This window comes from Halichoerus grypus, chromosome 6 (assembly GCF_964656455.1).
Source record: "Halichoerus grypus chromosome 6, mHalGry1.hap1.1, whole genome shotgun sequence".
NCBI lineage: Eukaryota > Metazoa > Chordata > Mammalia > Carnivora > Phocidae > Halichoerus > Halichoerus grypus.
This window is the reverse complement of record NC_135717.1, coordinates 114449502-114474246: the sequence shown is the minus strand read 5'-3', so window position 1 is coordinate 114474246 and position 24745 is coordinate 114449502. Positions and strand designations below refer to the sequence as shown.

The 24745-nt window shown below is 52.4% G+C and overlaps 1 protein-coding gene and 1 long non-coding RNA gene across 2 annotated transcripts in view; one reads left to right on the top strand and one right to left on the bottom strand.

Moving 5' to 3' along the window:
- Nucleotides 1-24745, bottom strand: part of LOC144382367 (uncharacterized) — a 422766-nt gene that overhangs the window by 45236 nt on the left and 352785 nt on the right. The window lies entirely within an intron of this gene.
- The window catches only part of VDR (vitamin D receptor), a 55624-nt gene that overhangs the window by 7784 nt on the left and 23095 nt on the right, over nt 1-24745 (top strand). Inside the window, exon 2 of the mRNA XM_036099343.2 lies at nt 16155-16302. Within this exon, the coding sequence (XP_035955236.1) occupies nt 16157-16302 (146 nt within the window). The 5' untranslated portion in view covers nt 16155-16156. The remainder of the gene's footprint in view (nt 1-16154; nt 16303-24745) is intronic.

Here is a 24745-nt window from a genome sequence, read left to right as displayed (position 1 = left end):
GCCCTTCAATAATCCTATGGGGTAGGTAATATTGTTATCCCCATTTTACAGAAGAGGAAACTGACGTTCAAAGAAGTTGAGTCGGGGGGCACCTGGGTGGCACAGTCGGTTAAGTGTCCAGTTCTTGGTTTCAGCTCAGGTCATGATCGCAGTGTTGTGAGATTGAGCCCCGGGTCGGGCACCATGCTCAAGTGTAGAGTCTGCTTAAGTTTCTCTTTCCCTCTTCCTCTGCCCCTTTCCCCTGCTCTCTTCTCTCTCTAAAATAAATAAATACATCTTAAAAAAAAAAAAGAAGAAGAAGAAGAAGAAGTTAAGAGGTTAAATTTCTTTCCTAAGTCAGAACCAGAACTTAAACTCTGATCTCCTGAAGTCCAGAATGTCTGCCCCTGCTTCACCTGCCCACGATTTGCCCTGCGTGGTGTCCTGGTTGTTCAACTCCGTCTTCTCTTTCCCCTTCCTTTCTGAGGAGGGCTGGTAAAGAGGCAGTAGGTGGTGCCAGTGGAGGGTGAATGGGACAGTTCCAGGCTGGCCAGGATGATGCTGGAAAACACCTTCAGGGCAGAGTTCTTTGTTCCAAACAACTCTGAATTTCCGGACCTCTGCCAGGGGCGGGAAGGTACCTCTGCCCAGCCTATTTGGCAAGCACACCAACATCTTGGGTGCCATGATGTTAAGAAGTGGGGGATGACAGCCTCAGGTAAAATTCCATTATAATGAACTCCATCAGAGATCTGAACGGCTTTGTTGAGATGAAATTCTGTTAACCAGTGTGCCGCGGAAGAACTCAAGTGTGGAGCCTGAGAACCCGGAGGGGAAGTGGAGCTAATTTGTCATTTAGTGTCTTTTAGTAAAGTTCTGGAAGGTTTTGGAACTTGGAAGGAGAAGGAGAGTCAGGGGCACCTCCGGTTCCTTCTTGAAAGCCAAGCTCCTGGCTGGTTGGGGCAGGGCCGAGTGGGGGTGTGTGGAAGCTCTGTGCTCAATTGCACCTGACAGGGCTGAGCCTGTCTGTTCACTGGTCCATGTCCCCGCTGTGTTGCCAGCCCCTGAGAACAGGGCTGGAGCCCATCTTGGAAGTGTCCCGACTCCACACAACACCTAACTCATCACAGCTATGCTTAGTCACTGTTTATTGGATGGAAATATGTTTCTAGGTAGCCTGGGTCCCCTGAGCTAGAGAAGAGAGTTGAAGGGCAAGTGCTTCGTGTGACTAAAACATTATACGAAAAGCTGGGCTACAGCTCAGAGGACTTGTGCCCAGTTCCCGAAGCAATCCTGATAAGAACAAGCACTAGCATTCCCTGAGCAGGTGCTGCTACCAGGCTGTGCTGAGTCCTTGACATGCATTATCTCATTGGAGTCTCACAGACCAATGAGGTAGGTATTGTTCTTTTTCTCCTTTTGCAGGCGAGGGAACGGGAGCTTAGAGAGCTCTGGTCAGTGGTTCTGGGATGCAGCTGGGGGGAGCTGGGGGAGGGGTGGAGGCAGGGTTTGCGCTCATGCAGCTGCGTGCACAGCCTGTTCTCTCACCTGTGAGGCTGGAGGGCTGCCAACCCGGGGCCGGTGGGATGGAGGGCGCAGCCTGGTCCGGAGGGCTAGCTCCACCTCAGGCCAGCAGGGTTGCCACGGGGACTGCAGCCCAGTGTGGCCAGATTATCCCATTTTTTTAACAGGAAGCTAGACATCCAAAAGTGAAATCTATTTTTCAGAAACATTGACAACTAATTAAAAAATTTATGATGACCGCTGGTGATGGTGGTGGTGGTACACAGGCCCCGCTCGTGGCCAGGTTCAGCCTGTGGGCCTCCGGCGTGTGTTCTGGGAGTTTCTTTTTTTGAACACGTGACTGTTAGATGGAGTGGGACCAGGAAGGCCTTTGTGGATACCGAACTCCTCACTAAAGGCATGATGGCTCTCCAGGGGCCCACTGCGCAACACGCCATAAGACTTTATAGGGGCCAAGTGTTTCTTTCTAGAGAGTTATCGTGAAATCAGGCTGATTATAGTCCATGAGTGAATCCCCTCCCCGCCACCGACCCTATATCCCTGGCAGATATTTTTCCCTAGGTGTTAGAAGGAAAATTCTGTGTAGAGAAATCAAAAAGAAACTAATAGTCAAGCAAAGGGTCTCTAGGAAAAAAGGAAGGAAGGAAGGAAGGAGGGAAGGAGAAAAGGGAGGGAGAGAGGAAGGAAGGAAGGAAGGAAGGAAAGTGGGACTTGGGGCTTGGGCTTGGGCCGCAGTGAATGACGTGTTCGCTGCAGTTTGGGCTCTCCCGGCTGTGAGGACCTCGGGCTGCCGGACAGGGTGCTCCCAGCACTACTCCAACGTACTCTCACAGCCTTGGACTTTCACACCTGAATTTTGTCCTCCTTTTAAAACCTGGAGGAAATAATTGTAAATTAGTAACATTTTTATGGAGTATCACAATTTGTATAAAACACTTTATTTTTAGATTTTATTTAGTTATTTGACAGAGAGAGAGAACACAAGTAGACAGAGAGGCAGGCAGAGGGAGAGGGAGAAGCAGGCTCCCCGCTGAGCAGGGAGCCCAACATGGGGCTCAACCCCAGGACCCTGGGATCATGAGCTGAGCTGAAGGCAGACGCTTAACCGACTGAGCCACCCAGGTGCTTCTAAAACACTTTAAATAATTTATCTCTGCTGATACAGCATTGCTATGAGATAGGCAGATGGGTGGAGAAGCTCCTTTCCCAGGCTTGGTAAATGAGCAGTGTTTTCTCTTTCTTCTTCCTTCCATTCCATCAGAGAGGAGTAGCCATGGAGGATTGAAACCCAGCATGCAGGCGGCACCGGGTTCCCACAGGCCTGCCCTTCCCTGCCACCCTCCCTCCTCACCTGGGGTTTACCCACCTGAGGTCCCCCCTCCCTGAAAATCCCACTCCAGGGGAGTGTGGAGGGGGCAGGGAGAAAGCCCTAACCCAGTGGGTGGCCCGTGGCCAGCTTCCTCCCCAAGGCTGCCCCCACTGCCTGCCACCTTGAGCTATTGTTCCCAAAGCTGGGCAGAAAATAGCTCACTCCAAGGAATTATTTTTGTCTCTGTTAAACTTCAATCCTGGGCTACTGAAGAGCCTGGCTGCAGAGTTGTTTTTCAGGTCAGGGGGAGCTCTGGCAAAAGTAAGGTGTGGGGGGGGGCGTGTAGGGGAAGCGGTGGGTGGAGGGGCCGCCCCCTGTCCCCGCCCCGGGGAGCAGACATGGGCCCCAGGCCCCTGCCTCTTCCCCTAGAACGCTGCCCATCCGTACCTGACTAGCAGCAACTGCAGCTGACAGAGGGCGGCCTGCCCCACCAGCGGGAGTGAGGGCTCCCTCACAGCTCCTTCAACTGAGTGCAGGCTCCCAGCCGCCCCATCAGGCGCCTTTCCCAGGGATATTTGCTGCTGCGGAAGCGTGTGGAGTAAAAGCAGTGGCAATTCTGTCCCCTGGTGCTGAGGCCCAGGTGGGGGGGGGGCAGGCCCTGCCGCAGGGCAGCTGGGGGCTGCAGACAGCTGCCGAGGGAGGGAGGTGGTTCCTCTGCAGACCTGGGTGTAGCTCCTTCCGAGCCCTGCAGCCGCCCTGAAAGGTGCTCTGTGGAGCAAATCTGTTCCATCTTTGCCCCTGGGTGTCAGAGAAAAACAAGGAAAAGGAAGATGGCCAGTGGATAGGGCTGTAGGAGGGGATTCTAGTTTGGAGAGGGTTCAGGGGTTAGGACAAAGACAGCTATTTCCTACAACTTTGTGGCTCTGGGGAAGAATCCTCCAGACAGATCTGGCCGTGTGGGCCTGAAACATAGAAACAAGGCTGTCTTCAGCTCTAGGTCTGAGGGGAAGGCCGGGCTGCTTCTGTTGCCAGCAGTGAGCGTGGACATTTCGACCCAGGGTATGGGTTGGCGTGTGCCCACACGGGTCGGGGACTTACTGCAGGTGGGCGTGCTGCGAGTTGTTTGTGAGTATTGTGTGTCTGTCTGCGGCTGATGCCCTTCCTTACAGCGATTCCTGGCAACAAGGAAGTGACCTTGTTGACCGGGAGAGAGCAGTGAGCCAAGTGGCTCAGGGGAGGCAGGTTTGGGTACGGGGTGGCTGTGTGCACCTCAGCTCTCCCCATGTCCAGCAACCGTATCTGGCCGCCCCGGACAGAGTGATGCATTCAGTAAGGATTGAACCGGTGACGTGCGGCTGAGCTGTTCGCCGACTTCCGTCTGTCCTTTGTGAGGCTTCTGTTCTTTCTTTGATTTTCTCTCAGAAAACATCTATTTTCCTATTCAGCTGGGCTGAGTTTTCTAGAACTCTCTCCTTTATCTCTGCCTTTCAGCTCGGTTGTGATGGTCCTACTCCGGGGGTAGATTTGCCCCAAAGGAGGACGGAGGTGGTGGTGGCTCTGCGTGTGCACCCCCTGGGACCTCCATTGTCTGAAGAAGAGGCCACTGCTCTGCTGGCCTTGGGGCCCCTTCTTGATAAACCAGTGGCAGAGAGCCCTATTTTTATTTTCTGCGCAACACCCGAGCTCAATTCAGGTTGGAATGGGAATCAGACTGGAGTCTGAAAGTCTTCAGTTTAAATATCATTACAATAATTTAAAATTCCTGGTATTCACGACTCAGTGGGTTTACTAGAAGAAGTAGTCTGTAGAAGGAAGAATGGAAGATACTTCCTATGCCAATGAGTGTGGTCAGTTGGTTCATCTCCTCCTGGTGACCTCCCTGTCTCCGGCCGTGCAGAACTAGTCTCCCTGCCTCTGACATGCCCTCTCCCCTTTTGCCGCTCGGTCTCTGCACAAAGACTGTCTGCCTGGAAGCCTCATTAGCCTTCCTCCCACTGCCATGTTGAACTATGATCCTTCCTGTCTCCGTTAGCAGGCTGATAAGTGACCTCCTCTGAAGAGCCTTCTTTACCTTGCGAGCACAAAGCTAGGGGCTCTCCTGCACGCTGTTGTCCTGTGGGCTTACCTGTACGGTAGCATGGACCCTACTCCCTTGTCCTTCCCGTTTGTTCTCCTCCGTGGACTGGAAGCTTCAAGAGGGCAGGATCGCTGCGTGTCTCTCCATTGTGTCTCTGACTTCCAGGATGGGGCTTGCCATGGTGTCCGTGCTTAAAACCAGCCAGGGGTCACCATCGAAGATAAGGCGTCAGAGGCCAGAACCAATATGCCCACCACAGTGTGAGGCCAAGAAGAACTGCTACACTTCCCTGGCCAGCCAAGGATGTCCCTGAGAAGAAATTTCTGGGAGGATGTCTGGAACCCTGACAAAGCTGAAGTTCTGGGAAAGATCTTTAGGGGGAAACTGTTCTGATCAGAAACTGAGGAACAGCTGGCGTTACCTTGGGGTAACTGCTCTGTGCTCTAAAGTGGATGCGAACTTCTGTCTTTGGCCCAGGCCCTGAAAAGCTTCCTGAATACCTGAGGAGTGTCCACCCCCTCACTAATAACCCAGAAGATAGAGAGGATGCCTCTGGGTGGATCAGGACCTTTGGGACTGGGGCCGCCCTACCTGTCCCAGAAGACCCGGGATCCTTCACTGTTTCTGGCGCAGGCCTAACCGCCTATCCCAGCATAAGTGAAAGGCTTTGCAGGGCCCCTAGGAGCGGGGGGCAAACAGGAGTGCAGGCTCACTGAGCCAGAGCCAGCCCAGTGTCTGGGCTGGGGGCCACGGTGTGCCCCCTGTTGCCAGGGCAGCTGCAGCTCCCACTGCCACCTCTGGGCCCCAGCCCCCGGCTCTCTGCCCCAGTCTTCCCCTGCGCTCTGCGCCTGCACATGGGCAAAGCAGATGAGGAAGTACCACGGTCCCGATGACACACAGGCCACGCACGTCACGGGGCTGCTGAGCTTCCGGTCCCACTAGGAGAGAACAGATATAAGACAGATGCGTGACCAGCCCTAGGTGACAGAAATGGGAGGAAGATGGCACTGGAGGGCAGAGGGAAAGGAAGGGAAGGGTGATAAGCAGAAGGGCTTCGTGATCAGTGGCCCCTAGGGAGCCACAGGTCTTCACTTCCTTGCAGAGGAAAAGTCCAGATGTAGCTCAGCTTCTCTGCTTGTAGGGGAGAGATTAGAACGATCCATTTTTCCCCACCCTGAGCAGCCAGATTTTTGGAAGCCAACAGCCAATGGGTGTGTTGGTTGGTTTTTTCCCAGTTTAGTAGAAATGTGGCTTTCTAGACAATGTTTGGAGTGGTATGTTTGGGACCGAGAGCAGGCTTTCTGCCCTTCGTGCACCTCTCTGGAGCCTTTTCCAGGCTCTGGACTCTCCAGTGACTGTACCGAAAGCAGTTAGAGCTCTTAACAATGAGCACAAGCTTCCATCAAACTGCAGTGTGCCAGGCACTAGGCACGGTGCTGAGCGCGACGCAGAGATGTGGGTCCCTGCAACAGCCCCGTGCCCCAGGTGCTATCATGTCCCCGTTTGTAGAGGAGGATGCAGGAATGGGCTTTGGGGGAAGCTGGACGGTAGGCAGATTGCCCGGGGTGTCAGGCTGGCCAGGTTAGTCGTGGAGGTAAGCAAGGGATCTGATGCTGAGGATCCTGAGTATCTCAGAGCTGGTGGGACCTGGGGCTTGGGTACTGACCTTTAGGACAGTGCAGGAAGTCTCTGAGTGAGGCAAAGACTGCATTGGTCCCAGAGGAAAAAGGAAAAGAAGCCTGGCCAGGGTGGACTGGAATGGGGTAGGCCTCAAAGCCGTCTGTCTGAGCAGGGGTAGACTCAGGCCTACGCCGACTTGGGCCAGGGGCCCGGCAGTAAGAAAGATACTTAGTTTTGGTAGAGACCCACAGAGACACTAGAAACTGGGCTTGGGAATCTCTTGGGAGGGAGAAGCAGCCATCTCCTATTGTACTGAGGCCATCATTGTTGCTTTAAATCCCATTCAGCCATCAGCTACATTAGCAATAGTAGGAGTTCAGGTCTCCCCAGAGGAGAGCTAGAACCACTTCCCCTGTATTCTTGGTGTTCTCCATTTGGGCTGCTCCAATGTCTATTCCTTGGTCTCCAAGTCACTGGACCAAGAGTCTCCTTGTCCCATCAACTTTGGCCTGGAACAGATACCCCACGGAAGTACCCCCATCCTCGTATCCCAGGAGAGCCTCCTAGAGTAGGGAGAGAGCAGACCAGGCACATCCCACTTCCCTCTAAGATACTCCCTTGCTGCCTTGAGTCCTGGCCCATTTCTTCAGGCCACAGAGGCCAGAGCCAGGAGCGGGAGCTGGTGGGCAAGAGCAAGTGGGTAACCTTTACCCACTTTGTTCCTTTGTGTGGCGTGTCAGGATGTCATCGGTGTTGGGTGGTCCCACTGCAGTCCACATCAGGGCCTCTTCCGTGGCTTCCCACAGTTCCCCTCTTCCCATGACCCATTTCTCTCCCACTCCACTCTGACCCCCTGGAAGCTACTCAGGCTGGTGATGAGAGGTTTTGAACTTGCCCAGGGTGGAGGTGGAGAAGCACTCTTCCTCATTTGTGGCCTTGGGACAAGTCCCTCCCCCTCTAATGGCCTCAGTTTCTTTGCTCTAAAACCAGAGAGATTGGGCTGCAGGTTACGAATGGGCCGGTTCCCTATGCTTCACCAAACACCGTCACTGCCCACACTTTCCAGCAGTGACAGGGCCTGGCCTGCTTGCTGCCTGGAGAGTTGTAATCAACCCAGAAATCTTGTTGACAAAGCTAAGGGCAGAGTTTCCACTGGAAAAAAGCAGCTTGCAGGAATAATTGTTGTTGATAAGAAGTGGAAATATATCTCAGTAAGCTATGTATCTCCAGCCCCACTGTCTGGGGACCTGTGGGCTCCTGCCTCTGGGTTCTGCGCAACTCCTAGAAGCTGCCAGTGCTCCCAAGAGTAACAAGACAGTCAGCTAAGAGAGAGTCTTGGTAAATGGCAATAGAGTGGGGGCTGATAGCATGGTTTCATGGGGTGGCCCACTAACCCTTGACCCTGTATGGGGTGTCAGCCCATGACCTTTATCAGGTTCCCAAAGGTGATGTATATTCTCCAAATTTTGATTAAGAAGCACCTTCAGGGGCACCTGGGTGGCTCAGTCGGTTAAGCGTCTGACTGTTGGTTTCCGCCCAGGTCGTGATCTCAGTGTCGTGAGATGGAGCTCTGTGTCAGCGGGGAGTCTGCTTAAGACTCTTCTTTCCCTCTCCCTTTCTCTCTGCCCCTCCCCCTCTAGAATAAATAAATAAATCTTAAAAAAAAAAAAGCAGCAACTTCAGGGTAAACTCTTTCCTGCAACTGCTGGATCATCAGTCACTTAATTTCCCATTGTTCAGTCAGTCGTTGAATAGTTTGGGACGCCTTGCCTGTGTTCTTAGTGCTGCAGAGCTGAGGGCCAGCCTCCCCTGGACACAGCGGAGCCAAAGAGAGGAGGCAGGCAGGCTTGGGGGAGCTTACGCAGCTACTCACACTCTCCTACAGAGCCCTTTTCTTGGACTGGAAACTGTTCTCTCTAGGTGAAGGCCACGGAGTAAGACGCTGCACTCCCCCCCCCCCCCCATTTACTGCCCTTGTGGGAGTCATGGTCATACCTGGAAGTTTATGAGGTCTAAGCCAAAATTAAATGTGGCCCTGTTATCTTTTCTCCTTCTCCCCTGCAACCTCACATCATAAATATTCTAAATTTTTCTACTTTTTACAATAGTTTTCTAGCAGATGAGGAATGGGCCCTTGTTTAATTTGCACAATGATGCCATGTGGTGGTCCCACAAACCCTTCTTCCAAAAACTCTATGGGAATGGCCTAGTAGCTTCATCTTATTTCCACCTTAGATGGCTGTAAAGAGTTGGTCTAGGGCCAGTGATTGAAAGCTACAGGGACTATTCCATCTGTGCATAGTGAAGAACTTTGTAAGCATACAGCCATCCAAAGAAAGTAGATTGCCATGGGAGATAGTTCTCCATCAGGAAAAATATTCAAGTACAAGTTAGAATATTACAGGGGGTATTTAAGATGGTTGGACTAGGTTTTCCTTCCAATCTTGAGAGGTCTGAGGTGACGGATATCTCTTGGGTTTTACTTTGGACATTATAGTCTGCAGAAAATAATTTCAAACCATTCTCACTGTAATTTAAAATGTGTGTGTGTGTGTGTGTGTGTGTGTGTGTGTGTGTGTAGGGGCTGGGGAGACAATGAAGCAAGAAATAGTTTTGACAAATTCTGTTCATATGGTGCACTTTCCTCTCCCCTTTCCCTCTTTTTCACTCTGTTCCCCCTCAGCTTCTTCTGGGAGGTAATGCTGAGACTGTTCTGGAGAAAGAATGTGGACATATATTGGGGATGGTGGGAAGGAAGAAAAGGCATCACCTCAGATGACCAGTACATTGCTGTGCCTAAGTTACACTAGAATAAAGAGATGGCCAAAAGTGAGGTAGGTCCTATAGCGTTCAGCACCCTGTGGACAGAGTTGAAAGGATGATGAAGTGAAAAACACCAAGAAAAGGGTGAGCACACACAAGCTCTTGCATAGTGTGGTGGGTCTACAAACTGACCCATCTACTCCAGAGAGAGCCCCACTTGTGGTTCATTCTGTGTATGCCAATTTCAGGAAGAAGAATTTTCTCTCCCTCTTCTAGGAAATCACTTAGGTTTCCATTTCTTTCTAGAAGGAGGGGGAGCTCTGAGCCAATGTCAACAATTAGAAAGCTCAGTTTTGATCCCTCCAGTCCCAGCCTGGCAAGCAAGCCCCGCCCCGTCCCGGGCTCCCCTTCTCCATGGGGCCCATGAGGGGCCACACCACTCATGACCTTCCTGGTCCTTGGCTTCTGAGGGTGAGTGAACTTCACTTGCACTAGCACAGTATTGGGGCTCAAAGGGGTTCCTGAGGAGGTCTGAGAGAAAGCTCAGTAGGTGGTCGTTTGTTTTTTTTTTTTAAGATTTTATTTATTCACTCGACAGAGACACAGTGAGAGAGGGAACACAAGCAGGGGGAGTGGGAGAGGGAGAAGCAGGCCTCCCGCCGAGCAGGGAGCCCGACGTGGGGCCCGATCCCAGGAGCCCGGGATCATGACCCGAGCCGAAGGCAGGCGCCCAACAACTGAGCCACCCAGGCGCCCCCAGTAGGTGGTCTTAAGGCCTCATCATGATGGGAAATCCAGCCTTGGAGTTGCACACTCTCAGATCTGGAAAAGATCTTAGAGGTCAGACCTCTCGTCCACCGCTTATCGGATACTCCAGGGCCCTAGCTTTACTGCCCTCAGGACTCCCAGGACGGCTCAGTGAATGTGGTGGGGTTAAACCGAGCCCAGTGGCACTTTGGTCCCGGTTTCCCCAGGCTCTGCCCAGCACACTGTGCAGCCACCACCCCACGAGACTGTTCTAGGCGAGCCTGCCCCAGGGAATGCCCATTTAGCAGAAGCCCTGAAAGATGAGGTGTGGGGGGTGTGAGCTGACAGGCAGACATGTAGGAGGGGCAGTGGTTGTGGCTTCAATGACTGGAAGGAAACACGTTATCTCCTCACTTCTTGCTAAGGCAGGGTCAGGACTGGGTCAGGCTCAGGCAGGAGTTTTGATGTGGGATGCAGTCCCCGGAGGAATGGAAGCCAGGGGCTTTCTGCAGAGTTGAGTTCCCCACCCAGTCTCTCCGAGGCTCAGTGCCAGGGGTTTGGGTATTTCTACAGCTGAGCAGGAGGGGGTTGCTCTGGGGACAGTCCCAGCCAAAGCAATGGGATGTTCTATGTACTCAGAACATGAATTGCGGGGAGAGCTGGGGGTTGTATGATGTGGCAAAGGGGGGTGGTATGAAGCGCTTTTTTTCCACTGGTCCTTTTTCTACCCTGTGTCTTTGCCCCACTTTCCATGCACTTGAACTTCAGGCTAAATCTAGGTTACTCTCTCCTCAAAGGACCATCCAGTAGTGCACAGTTGCCCGGGGAGGAGAGGCCCATCTGTCAAATGGGGCTTTCCCGGTAAGAGGGGTGCTGCCCGCCATCCCCTAACTTCGAGAGCTGTGGAAGCAAAAGTGCCATGACATCCTTCCATCACGGCCCGGGGATTGTTCTCTTCATTGCCCCCTGACTTAGTGGAAGTGATGGGCATGCAGGACTTCGGGCTGGGGTGATGACTGAGCTCTTTCCCTTAGGAAAGGCAACAGAGTGGGGAGTCAAGGCTCAGCTTTGGGCTCCAAAGACAATCGACTTCTCTGTGCCTTAGTTTTCCCATGGCTAGAATAGGGATCATACCAGGGCCTGCCTGTTGAGGTTGTGAGGCTTGAATGAGTGAGCACGTTGGAGAACTTGGAGCAGGGCTTGGTAGAGAGTTCGGTGTCTCCACTGATGATTGTCGCTGGAATGGAGCAGGGGAAGCATCTGGGCCTTGCACGCAGCTTGTCTTTGTTTGGCCCCTGGCCCCACCACTTGGCTGGCCATGGCACCCTGGGCAAGTCACTGAAAGTGCTCTGGACTTCGGCTTTGCCATCTGTCAAATGGGACAGCTCCCCAGCTCCCAGGACTGTTATGAGGCTTATGTAGATGGTACGTATAGAGCCTGCCAGGTTGGCACATGGTAGATACTCCACACATTCTTTTTTAAGCTCAAGGGTGGTAGTCTACCTGGATCTCAAGTCTGACTTTTGAAAACCTTAGGGGTTGAAGACAGGAAGGCAGTGGTCCTTTCTGTACTGACTCAGCCCTCACCTCAGCCTCTGAGGAGCACACAGGGACTCCGGGAAATTGATAAGGCCATGGGGTAGAGTCCAGAAGAGTGTGGTCAGCTGGGGGCCTTGGGCAGTACAAGCAGGGGGAGTGAAGGAGAGCCTGGCTTGGGGGTAAGTGACAACATGTCTGTCCCCAGCAGGTATGCTTCCTCCCACCCACGGCCCTTGGGAGCAGGCCAGCCTGGCTCAGGTTATTTCTGCTCATTGTCCATCGGCGTTTTCCTCGGCTGTTCATTGGGAGCTGCCAGTGCCCAAGGGGAGAGTAAATGGGCTCAGTGGGCTGACTGTCCTAGGGCCCCCATCTCGGAATTCCCTTGGGCTCTTCCCTTCCCTGCCTAGTTGGGCCTCAGAGAGGCAGAGAAACAAAAGCTGGGGGTCTGGACCTTCCCCATCTGGGGATTGGCTTACAGGCCTTTGCCAGGGTTCAGGGTCAGGCACCTGTTGGCATCCGGGAAGGAAGTGTGTGTGTGTGTGTGTGTGTGTGCGCGCGCATGTGCGTGTGGTCTGTCTGTCTCTATGGGTAGACGAGCAGGGCTGGGTATGGGTAGAAGTGGGAAGGGTGAAATTCTGCCAGCCCCACCTTGATGACCCAGCATGCCACTAACACATAGACTCTGGGCACCAGAATCGGCCCACCTTCAGCCTTTGCTGAGGCCGGGGGTGTGGAGTGTGTCTCAGGAAGAGCTAAAAGTGGCAGAAAACATCCTGTCTGAAAGCAGTAAGTTGCTGTATTTAACCCCTGCTGTACTTGTTCCAGCCACGCCCAGTCTGCAGACAGGCATCCCAAACACCTGTCTTTCAGGCTGTCCCAAGAGGCCAGGCCCCGGCCTGCAGTCTCCGTCTGCACCGTTCCCAGCCCCGCTGAGGCGTCTCGGCGGTACTCCCCGGGGTGGGGTCTTCCCCCTGCCATCAGCAGCATGCCAGGCCACCCTCTGGCTCTGCTCCCCACTGAGCATCCCTCAAATCTGGGGGTGGGGGCCGTGGGAGCAGCAGAGCTCCCTTAGAAAAAAGCCTTTCCTGGGCTCCCGGGTGGCTCAGTCGGTTAAGTGTCCACCTGCCTTCTGCTCAGGTCGTGATCCCAGGGTCCTGGGATGGAGTCCTGCATCGGGCTCCCCGCTTAATGGGGGGCCTGCTTCTGCACCCCCCCCCCGTTCATGCTCACTCTCTCTTTCTCTCTGTGTCTCGAATAAATAAATAAATAGATAGATAGATAAATAAATAAATAAATATCTTTAAAAAAAGGAAAGCCTTTCCTCCCTCCCAACATCCTCTGCTGTGAAAGAAACAGGAGAACCTACAGCAGGGACCACATGCTAATTGCTGCCCCCCACCCCTTCCTCACTGCTTCTCGCTACTCGCCCCCTCAAGGGAGGGCCCGTCCTGGCTGCTGCCTGGCTCCCACCCCCTCGCCCCTGCCGGGGATGACATGGCACGCCCGTGCCCGACAAATCACTCTGTCACGTTTTCAGTCCCTGCTCTGGAGACTGAAGTCCCTGGAAAGAATCTCACCTACTGCATATCGGGCTTGCTAGAGGACTGGCTGTGAGGTCAGTGCGAGCTGTAGATAAAGTCTTCCCCCTTTGTCATTGCGGGTCCTTTTGGTTGGCTGCGTCTGTAATCTCACAGAAGGGCATCCCTGGGCTCACTTACCTGCCCCCCTGCTCCTTCAGGTGGGTGTTTAACTCATCAGCCCCAGCCTCCCTGGCCTTCTGTCTTCCAGGGGCAGGTGCAGGCCATAGTAAGGAGGGGGCCAAGGGAAGGGAGAGAACACTACCCTGGGCTTTGCACATGAGGGACAGGCCCTGTGTCAGCAGAACCCACAGCAGCCCACGCCTGAGACCCAGAGCCAGCTGGAGGCCGGGTGGGGGCTCAGAAGGGAGGGGCTTGCTGCCTCCCAGGCCGGGGCCCCAGGGGACTGTCCAGCATGGTTATGTTTCCGACCCAGCTCTAGTCTCCTCTTTCTCCCTCCCACCCTGCACAGTCTCTGCCTGCCATTCCCGGGACTGCCAGCTCTCAGGCCCTATATGCCTGGGCCTCTTTTCCACCTCTGGACTCTGGTCCTGGGCCCTGGCTCCTTGGTAGCAACAAATAACCCCAAATAGGGCTGAGTTTTCTCTCAGCTCCCCTGAAATGGTCCTGTTTTTTTGTGGGCCTCTGGCTGCTGGGTCCAGCCTTCTGTCTGGCCTGACCAGGGCCCGGGCCCCCACCCCCTGGCCAGCAGCCTTCCCAATGTCAAGGTAGCAGCTCACGCAGTTGCAGGAAGGCACCGTTGCCGTGCTGGGGTATCCTGTTCTTCCAACTCTCCTGCATCATGACATCCCCAGTGAGCCTGTGTGATGGTGCACTCTTGTTGGACCGATTTGACTGGTATCCCCGCCCCCCCGCCGGCGCCCACATTTGATTTCTCTTTTTTCCACCAAAGCCAACAGATGGTTGGTCACCTGGGTGACACAGACTCTGTAGCAACATCATGATGACTGAGAGTTGCGACATCTCAGCTGACCTGGGGTTAAGCCACAAGCATCCTAGACAGTTTCTCCTATTGCCTCACGATGGTATTGGACCTCTGGGATCCCTGCCCACAGCTTGGATGTGTGCGGCACTCTAGAAGCCCCGGGGGGAGTCAGCTTGGACTTGGGATGGGCTACTGGGATGATGTTGACAAACCCACAGGGGCTTTTTCTTCTATTTTTAATTGTTTAAAAATTGTGCAATGTCTTATATACACAGACAGGCATATAAAACATAAAATCATGTTTTAATAATAATAACAAAAGTAATAAGATACCATATACCTACCCCTCGAAGAAATAGAGTATAGTTACTACATAAACCTGTCCCCAATCTCAATCTCTCCAAGGTTTCTGTTAATCATTCCTTTGTTCTTGTTTTTTTTTTAAGTCTCTGTCTCATTCTCTCTCTGCACGTGTATATATATAAACATTGCAGTTTAACAAGTATCAGTCTAGCTGTGACAAGGATGGACCATAGTACTATTATTACATTACATTATGGTTCCCAGGAAAAGAAAAGCTGAGACAGTTAGGGGGTCTACAGGGCTCCCTCTACCCCTATCCTTATCTGTCCCACTTTCTTCCTTGGGCTTGAAGCTCTTTGTGGAATTAAAAAGAAAATTAGTATCTGCTTTGGGCATGTTGTAATCATAGTTGCTAGAGATATCTCAAGCTTTGGGCTTGCTTCTCTGGGCCTCATTTGTAAAGAGAGTGAGAGTAAGAACATTTATCTCGTGGGGTGATAAGAAGAGTAAATGGGATAGGACTCGAAGGGGCTTCGATATGCCAAACTTCAGCTCAGAGATTGCATTGGAAAGAAGCTCAGAGCCTCCCAAGGGCCCCCCAGAATCTACCCCTCTCACCTGCGGGTAGGAGAACATAGCACTGGCTCATAACTGGCTTTCTCTCTTATGTTTCTTCTGCCCTGAGGGCCCCTCCTGCCCTGGGGCCTAGGGGCCACTTAAGCCTGCAGTGGGCCTTGTGTGGACCCAGATAAAGGTGGGAGGTAGCAGGGTCTGAAGCGTTTTGGGGAGGCCTGAGGAGCTCTGAGCCTGACAGCGTGACGCCGAGGGCTCAGTATGCCTAATGGAAGAGTCAAGTCAGCTGCTTCCTGAGAAGGGTTTCCAAAAGCTATTAGTTTCGTTCCCTCCGTCTCTCCTCTCTCCTCAAGTGTGAAATCCATCTCGAGATGATAATGCCTATTTATAAAAGCCATCTCAGAAAACAAAATTAGTTAATTGTCTATGACTCACTTCATTCAGAAGAATGTTCAAATCAAGGGGTAAAATTTATACTGGAAAAAAAAAGAAGAGGGAACAGGATTCTGATTACGTTGGTGCCAGGACGGCGGGGACATGGGCCTGTCAGTGCTGAGTTGTGTGGCTGGGAGGAGCAGGGAGGGAAATAACAGGGTCTGATTTGGGCATGTGATTGATTTACTCCATTCCCCTCACCCTCTAGGAAGAGTGGCTGAGGGCTTCTGTCTGCCTGTGAGGCTGGGGGCGGGGTGGGGGGGGCTCCCCTTTTCTCATGGAGGGGGCACTGGGCAGAATAGAGGCCTCTGACTTGCTGCAGGTCTGCTACGGAGATGAGCCCATGCCGGCAGTAGGCGAATGTTCACTCAGGTCATCCTTCCTCACACCCTGGGAAGAAAACGCCATTCTTCAGGGGAGGGTGGTAGGGCACAGACAGGCTAAATGCGTCACCCAAACGAGCCCGCCTGGTGGGCGGCAGGTGTGGCCTTTGAACCCAGACCAGGCTGTGAGCGGCTTCACCGCCGTCGTGTCCCCGCAGATCACTCCTGACGTGGGGAAGGGAGCCCTGCTTCTGCTCCCCAGAGAGTCAGGAGGGGAAGCTGCCGCATGGAGAGTCACGAGGTGAGGGCGCCCAGCCTGGGACCTGGGGAGCTGCCCAGCCTCGCTGAGCTTCCGCCAGATGGGGGTGGGTGAGCAAAGGATGCTAGCCAGCCTTGGCACTGACCCCCTCTGGCCTTGGCCTCCTTGCTGTTCTTGCAGGGATGGAAGCAATGGCAGCCGGCGCTTCCTTGCCTGACCCTGGCGACTTTGACCGGAATGTGCCTCGAATCTGTGGGGTGTGCGGAGACCGAGCCACAGGCTTTCACTTCAACGCTATGACCTGTGAAGGCTGCAAAGGCTTCTTCAGGTGAGTCCTCCCCAAGGGCAAGGGGACAGAGAGCCCTTCTTGCCCGTGAAGAGAACCCCCACATCTTCCATGTCTCCTTCCTTCCCATGCCCATGGGACATGCTGGCTCTTACAGCCACTGGGAGTGACGGGGTCTTGGGGAGGGTATCTCCTTCCTCCCCTCCCCTCAGCTCCAGCTCTGTCCTCTGCCCCTCTCAGAAATGGTTTTCCTGAGACTGTTATCTAGGTACCCATCTTTCCATGACCCCTTTGACCCACGGCCCTAACCCGTGTGTCTGTCCTTCTGGAGTGAACCTCCTAACAGACTGATGATCACAGGCATGTCCTTGAGGAAGCCCCAGAACTTGGCCTCAGAGCTCGTCCTCTGATCCAAATCAAACCATTCCTTGGAACAAGGGGAACTGCACCCAGGCTGGATCTCCATTCTTGGTCTGCGCCCGTGTCTTCACCCGTGGCTCGCCGTCCCAGGTTGGAAAGCTCGAGCAATGTCAGCAATGTGCCAGCACTTCTGTTCAGTCAGGGCCAGTTTCTCTACCAGCTGCCTCTTCTCTCCTCCAATGAGCCCAGTGTCACAAGTGCCAACAGTATGGGGAAAGTACTGGAAAGGCCGGACGAAGGGTGTTCCCATCGGAAGCCAGGACAGGAGGATGGGAAAGTGATGCATTACAATATGGATCTGGGAACCAGGAGAAATGTGCATTCGGCATATGTAGGAGAGAGAGCAAGAGGGAGGAAAGCCTGGAAGGACCCATCAAAGAGCGAGCTTCTGTATAGTAGTCTTAACTGGAGGTGAATAAAGAGAACGGGGCCTTTGGCCATCAAGAGAGAAAAGAGTGAATCAAGTCCAGAACAGGGATGCGGAGGTCGGCCTGGTTCTCTGAACTGAGGGACTCACCCAGCGGCTTCGAGGGCAGAGTGAATCAGAGCCTGCGACTTGAACGGTACCTGTCCCCACCCCCCACCCCCAACTCAAGGACCCGTGGGCCGTTGTGAACACAGCTCCCAACTCACCTGCCCTCTGTCCCGGGAACCAACAGGCCTGGAGTTTCATTGCCTTGAGCAGTCACTGGGCAGTGGGGTTTCTGTGGGTGCTAATTGACTGTTTGGCCTGGCGCGGGTTGCCCGCTTGGCTTCCTGGCAGGCTGCTCCCCAGCTTGGGGAACCAGACGGGCAGCATCACTGGCTCCAGATCCTGTTGCCATGTCTCTCATTCCTCTGCACTTCCTGCAGGGTGGGCCTTCCAGAACCCAGGTGCCACCTGGCCCTTTCCTGCCAGTGGCGAAGGGCGGTGGGAGCACCTTCGGGCTGCTTCCTATCATAAGAGCAGGCAGAGATGCATGGGCTATCGAGCGGGCTGTGCCATTGTATGTCCTGGCTCAAATCTTCTGACTTCTCTGTTTCGGTTACCTCAACTAAGCGTCTGAGTTTAATATGTGACCCCTTTCGTATATAGCGTTAATCTGAGGATTGATGAGATGACATGTATAAAAGCACTTTAAAAGACATAAAGTATAGTTGCGCCTGGGTGGTGCAGTCAGTCCCTCCTCCCCCTGCCCCTCCTCTCTCTCTCTCTCTCTCCAGTTAATAAGTAAATAAATCTTTTTAAAAAAAGACATAAAGTACAATATGCTATTCTTGAGACTGATGGGTCAATACTTAGGTCCTTAATGGAACACTGTCCTAATAAAACAAACACAAGGCTCTCCAGCCAGCCACCCACCTTTTGTTTTTTTCTTTCACACACTCACTCCCCAGATTTTAATGAGCATCTATGACCAAGGCACTGGGCTAAGAGCTGGCAATATGTGGGCTCTCACCAAAGGTTGTCTGTCACCAATCTGCAATCCGAAGATCTCCAACAGTTCTTGGGGCTGTTTGGTTAATCCATAGAACCCTGCCCCCAATCCACTCTTTCTAAGCCATCTATCCCCGGGGCTCAGCTCTGAGAGATGGGACTCTTAGGTGGCTGCTCATGGGGTTATGACAGATTGAAGGTCACTAGAGTGGCTCCAGCCCCGTGCACCGGTGCATCCTGCCTTCACATACACTACTAGGCTCCAAATTCTTGAGACGAGACCATGTTAGGGTCTGGGTGGAGGGAGGACAGGTTCCCTCATGCCCAGGGCCAGGTGTGGGAAATGGCCAAATGGACAGGGATGGTACGTTTGCACACCCACGTCACCACAGTGTGGCTCTGATGCCCGTGGGCACATAATGCTGCTGTCACCCACCCTGGGCCCCTCCCTCCAGCAACCCCTGCTGGCATTATGGGCAGCGTGCTGTTTTTGTCGTGTTACCCTGTCCTTGTCTACCTTGTATCTTTACCGTCGCTGCCTTGATGACGGGGCCAGCGGTCTTTCTGAAGAGCCAAATCTCTTATTGTTTGTCTTGATTTTGTTTGATAAACACACACACACACACACACACACACACACGCCCCAATGGTCGATCTTCATTATTCGTGGATTCTGTCTTTGCAAATTCGCCCACCTGTTAAAATTTCCTTGTAATCCCCACATCAATACTTCCAGCAATTTTGTGGTCATTTCCGGACGTGCTCAGAGTGGTGAAAAATTCAAGTCCCCTGAGGCACACATTCCCAGCCACGGAGGAGCAAGGTGATGCTCTGCCTTCTTGTTTCAGCTCTCATGCTACCAAAAAAGTGTCCTTTTGGTGGGCTGTCTAGTGCCACGGTTTTTGCGTTTTTGAGCTTTTCGATGGTGATCTCACTGTTTAAGATGGGCTTAAGCGTAGTGCCAAAGTGCTGTTAAGAGGTCCTAAGCACAAGAATGCTTCGATGTACCTTATAGAGAAAACCTGTGTTCAAGAAGCTTCGCTCAGACATGAGCTATAGCGCTGTTGGCCGAGTTCAGTGTTAATGAATCAACAATATATATTAAGTCAGGTGTCTTTAAATAGAAAGCACACATGAAACAAGGTGATGTATTGATTGATTGATGAAAATGTTGTGACCAGAGGCTCGCTGGAGGCTAGCCCTAGGAACAATGGTTCAGTGTGTGTTGATTCAGCGTTCACGTTGACTTCACAGAACATAACTGCTGCCAATAAGAATCAACTAAATATACATAATTGCTCCTCTTTTCTCCCCCCTTCGCCTGCTTCTTCTTTGCTTCATCCAAATTCTATTCGATGTTTATCCATCTTACTCTAGTTGAAATAGAGCCCTCTTGTCACTTATGTCTGTTTGCAAAATCCTGATCCCAGGAAGAAAAGTCTCTACCAGTGGGGTACCTTCTCTGTATCAGGCTCCACATCCTTAGGAACACAAAGATAAGTGCAACCGAGTCCTTGCTCTCAGGGAGTTCACCCTGCCCGTTCATGATCGTTCTCAAGGAAAGAGCATCCCTTTAGTGCTGGGTCACTGATGATTTTCCAAGCGCTGAGGACCAGTAATCTCATTTGACCCTCAGTGTTTGGTTTGAATTCCAAGATAGTCAAACTAACCTGCCCTAGGAGCTAGTTGTGGTCATCCTAGCAGGTCCAAAACTCATAATCAAACCAAAATGGGATTATGAAGGTTGGACAGTGACCACAGTTCTATTGATCAATGGTCAGGAATTAGAGACCATCACTGGCCAATTCCTCCTACAAGTTATTTCATGCTGTTTCTGCTTCCTGCTCTCTGGAATGCGTGGACATCCTCAGGGAAAAGGGATATTTCCAGTGTGAAGAAAATGTTGGCATAGGCAGGCTTCTAAGAGGTTATATGTCTTGGTTATGTTAACACCGGAACATAAGTAAAGGCCAGAGGGGAAAAATATGTAGGTCTACTACAAAGTAGATAGTGGGTGATCGATGGAGGTGAATGAATCTCTGGTCATGGGTGGCTTAGTCCAGGCTCTAATATAAAGGGAAAGGTATAAAGGACAGAGAAGAAAATCAGAGGGACCACTTTGATGAAGAGAATGAAGAGTACGGTGAAATTTAAGAGGTGGTCCTGGAAAGCAGGGTTGAGAAACAGATCAATGTTAGCCTCTTCCTCTTCTTCCTGCCTGTTGATACCTTCTTAATCCAGACGTTGCCCTGCCAGCACCGAGCTAACAAATACGGTGTGGAGAAATATCTTCTCGTTTGCTGGCCCCAAGGTTCTCAGGGACCTTGTTCATTATGAGTCCTGTGGAGTGCAGGGGGCAAAAGGCAGGCTGGTGAGGATCCGGGAACACGGGAATGTTCTGGCTTTCAGGAAGGCCACCCAGCTGATGCTGCAGGAGCCGTGATGTGAAGGCGAGCAAAGAAAGGGGGCAGATGTCCAGTGACTTAAAACTCAAAGTGCGCACAAGCACTGGAGTAATCAGAGAGGAGAGAGGAGCATCTGTCCAGGGCATTCCATGGGCGCAAGTAAATGAGTCACCACAAAGTGAGTGTTGCTGGAGAAAACTTTGTCCAGTTCAGCTTGGCAGCTGGCCCCCTTCCATGGCGGCTCAAGGCTGTGAATGAAAGAGAACAAGGAAGGTGATCTATGGACGGGCCAAGAGTAGTTTTGGAAGTTTGGGTAGAGGAGGCCAGAATATTTAGAGAGGAAATGTCACTGGAGTTGCCAAGAAAGGCAGTTGCAAGCATGTGAAGAAGATCTTGTGTGTCTTTGGGAACTCAGCACTTTCATCAAGGCTCATTGGCATGAAGTCACTCTCAGCACACGTCGGGGGGGGGGGGTCCTCTCTGTGATATGGCAGTATGGGGCCGGTGGAGAGGACCACCAGAGGTCACCCCACACTTCCAAACTGCCCATCTCGGGGTCTGCTTCTATCCCAATGGCTTTGTCCTAGAGGAGACCTTCAAACAGCCTCTGCTGAATGCTCTTAGACTTTTTTTTTTTTTTAATTTACTTGAGAGAGAGAGAGAGAGAGCAAGTGAGAGAGAGAGAACAAGCCATGGAGGAGGAAGGGGCAGAGGGCGAGGGACAAGCAGGCTTCCCACTGAGCAGAGAGTACATGTGGGGCTTGATCCCAGGACCCCGGGACCATGACCTGAGCTGAAGGCAGACGCTTAACTGACTGAGCCCCCCAGGTGCCCCTGGACTTTTAGGGGCATGTTTGGACTGCTGCTCTGGCTTGGATTGAAATATGGTACATTCACAATGAGGACCATATTAGGGAAGAATACCAGAAGCTTTGGAATCAAACAGACCTCGATTCTGATACCACTTTCATACTTATTAGCATTGTGACATGAAGCAAGGGATTTAACTTCCCAGTGCCTTTTCTTACCACCTGTAGAATAGGAATAGAGCCTATCCTGCAAGGCTGTTGAGACAGTCGGAGGTGATGCATGAAGTCCAGGCACATAAGGCTCTCAGCAAGTGCTCGCTGTTATCCTCGTCCTTCTGTAGTGTTTGTGTCTGAGAGCAGACAGTCCTTTTCTCTCCTCTATCACGGAACCTGGAATGTGTGTGTAAATAATCCCTGTATATGGTTAAAAAAAAAAAAAAAGAAGCGGCAGCAAATAGTTCAAAAGGGCATCTAAGTGAAAAGTAAGTCTCCTTCTCTACCCAATTCTCACGTGCCTACCTCCTCCCGAAGCTGTCACTGGGACCAGCTCATTGCGTTTGCTTCCAAATTCTCTATATAAGAGCGCATGTATGGGTTTATGTGTGCACACACACGCACGTGCACAGGAAGATGGGAGTGTACTATCCTCGCCCCTCTGCGTCTTGCTTTGATCCGCTACAGAACGCTTCCTCAGGCTGGTTCCCGTGGCCACGGTCTTCCCCTGTCCTTTCCGCAGCCCCGTCATTTTGTATGGAGCTACTGAGATGTAAGGGGCCAGTTCTCCATACAGTGCTGCAGCGACCACCTTCATGCACGTGTCTTCGGGCCCACGGGCTGATGTACTCACAGGATGAACTCCCGGAAGTAGGTTCACTGCGTTAAAGGCTCTGTGCCTTTTACGTGTTGGTGGATATTGCCCAACTGCCATCCAAAAAAGAGGCTCGCGCTCTCTACCACAGTGTTAACCTAGCTTCCTGTAGAGTTGGCTTTTTAAACTCCCCTGAGAAGCCCTTGTTGCTGCCACACACAGATGTGCCGTGTGGGGTCCTCCCTATCAGACCCTGTTGGTCTTGCCCATCAGGAGCTCTGACAGACTCCTGGATCCACTCCGGGCTCTGAGATTGCCGTGATACTCAGGGCTGCAGTGGAGACAAAGCCAGAGCTCCCACTTGGGCCCCAGGCTGGGGTTTTTCAAGGTGGGTCTCTGGTGATGGGGCCACCTACCCGAGAAGGACCCTACGGTCCCAGGCCTGAGACCCTGGCCCCAGGCACTTCATGCTTCTGTGAACAGCTTGTCTGTCATGTTTTGATGAATTGGTCAATGTCCTCTCTCACCCCTGACTTTCTAGAAACTGTGTCTATATTTAGCCTGGTTGCACCACCCCAACCCCTCCTTCCTGAGCTGGGGTATAATTGCCAACCATCCAGAGGATGACAGGGTCCAGGCTCAGAGAGCAGCTAAGGCAATGGGCTCCCATGGAAACTCGAAGCTCTTATTTCTCAAAACCAAAGCCGCTCACAAGCAATTAGCATGCGGAGGAAGGCAGGGCAGGGCGTGGATCTTCGGGACAAAGCACAGAGCCAGGGCTGGCCAGTCTGGCTGCCCTGCCTGCTCACGGGCAGAAGTAGATGGCAGCCGCAAGTGTGGAGTGCCCTTAGAAGGCTGGAGAATGGGGAAGAACTGGGCCCCGGAGCCTGCGGGACCTGCAGCCCTGGCAACTATGCTGGGCGGGACACACTGGCTGGGGGGGCGGGGGGGAGGACCTGGGTCTGCCTGTTGGAGCTGGCGAGGGAGCATTCCCTCCCCTGAACACTGATGGACACTCCAGAGTGTGACAGTTCTTCGTGACGGCTAACCTCCATGTTCCTGGCTACAATTCCAGGGTCTTGTCTCTGATTCTGTATTTCGAGGAGCCAGGGAAGAGCTGCTTAGTATAATTTTTCATAATAATAATTCAAGAGCTCCATAAATTTATAGGCTGCTTTCTGCATCACTCAAATAACGTGGAGACATGTGGCAAAGTTGGTGTTCTTTGGGATAAAGTATGGCAATGGGTGAAAGGCATGGGTGTGAGCCTTGCCATGGGATAATGTGTCTGGCCAGAAGGACTTGTAACATTTTCTTTCTTCCTTCCCTCCTTTCCTTCCTTCCTCTCTCCCTCCCTCCCTCCCTCCCTTCCTTCCTTCTCCTCCCCCTCCTTCTCCTTCTCCTGTTTTGCTTCTCAGTATTCATGAGCTTCCTACTATAACTACAAAGCTGGAAGCAAGGACACAGGGTTTTTTTCCCCCCAGTATTTTCTTTGAAGCCAGCTCTGCATTTTTTTTTTTTTTTTTTGGATTCCTACCCAGCCTCGTTAGAGTCCGTTTCTGTTGTCCGGCAAAGCTGGGCTGAGTAGTTATCTCCAGCGCTCCTGCGTGTGGAAGCCTGGGGTGGGCTTCAGATTTACAATGAGGAAGATCCAAGAAAGATGGTGAAGTGCTTCCTTCTGAGCAAACTTGCAGCTGGGGGACGTGCCCCGCAGTGAGAGTCAGAGGCAGGTGCACTAGAGCCCAAGGAAGGAGAGACAGGTCCCTGGGGGATGTGGGGCTGCCTCTCACCTGGGGCCTCAGGAAGCTCTCAATCCCCAGCACAGGGCTGGTGAGAGGGTTTGGCTCATGTGTCTGGAGGTGCCACACATAAGTTATGCTCCTCTTGGTGCCTAAAGCCCTAGAGAATTAACAGGAAGAGCCCTGAGCCAGACAAGACAGTGGGTGGGAGGATAGAGCAGACCCTCAGCTCCTGGGCAAAGTGCCTGGTTGTAAAAAAAAAAAAAAAAAAAAAGGAAATGAGAGTTTACGCAGAATTAGAAACTTCTGGCCCTTGAGTAAGTTTAGAGAATTACAGGCATCCTGGGGCCTGAACATTTGTGGTAACAGGCGGAGCCTCAGGAACCATAATTGGGAAGGAGGGAAAGGAGTAAAGGGGTGAATCAATCTCATATCCTGTGGTGATGATAGTAGCTCATTTCAGGGTAGCCAAGGTACTTCCATATTTGCCTGTCCCTCTGGAGAGCTACAATAGATGGATGCAGGCTCAAGGAGAAAGGCTTTCTCTTTCCATTAGGCAAAAGCCTGGTATACGATCTCTCTCTGGGTAGTCACCACAGGGTGGGTGTGGCCGTTGGTGGGCTGGACTCGACCCCCATAGCCTCGTGCTGTTCTACCTCCCCATGGAGCCCAGTCTACTGGGGGCCCCCTTAGGTCAGGAGAGGGGCAACAGGAGGGTACTGGGGGCCAGGGTCCAAAACCAAGAGCAGCTACCTCGTGGGCCACTGAGTAATCCTTGGCCTTGAGTTGTTCTCAAGGGCCAGCTGCCGGAGCTGTTTGCCTATAGGCTCTACTTCATTGAGCACCTTGAGTTTCTAGGGATGAGAGCGGTGTGTTCAATCCAAGAA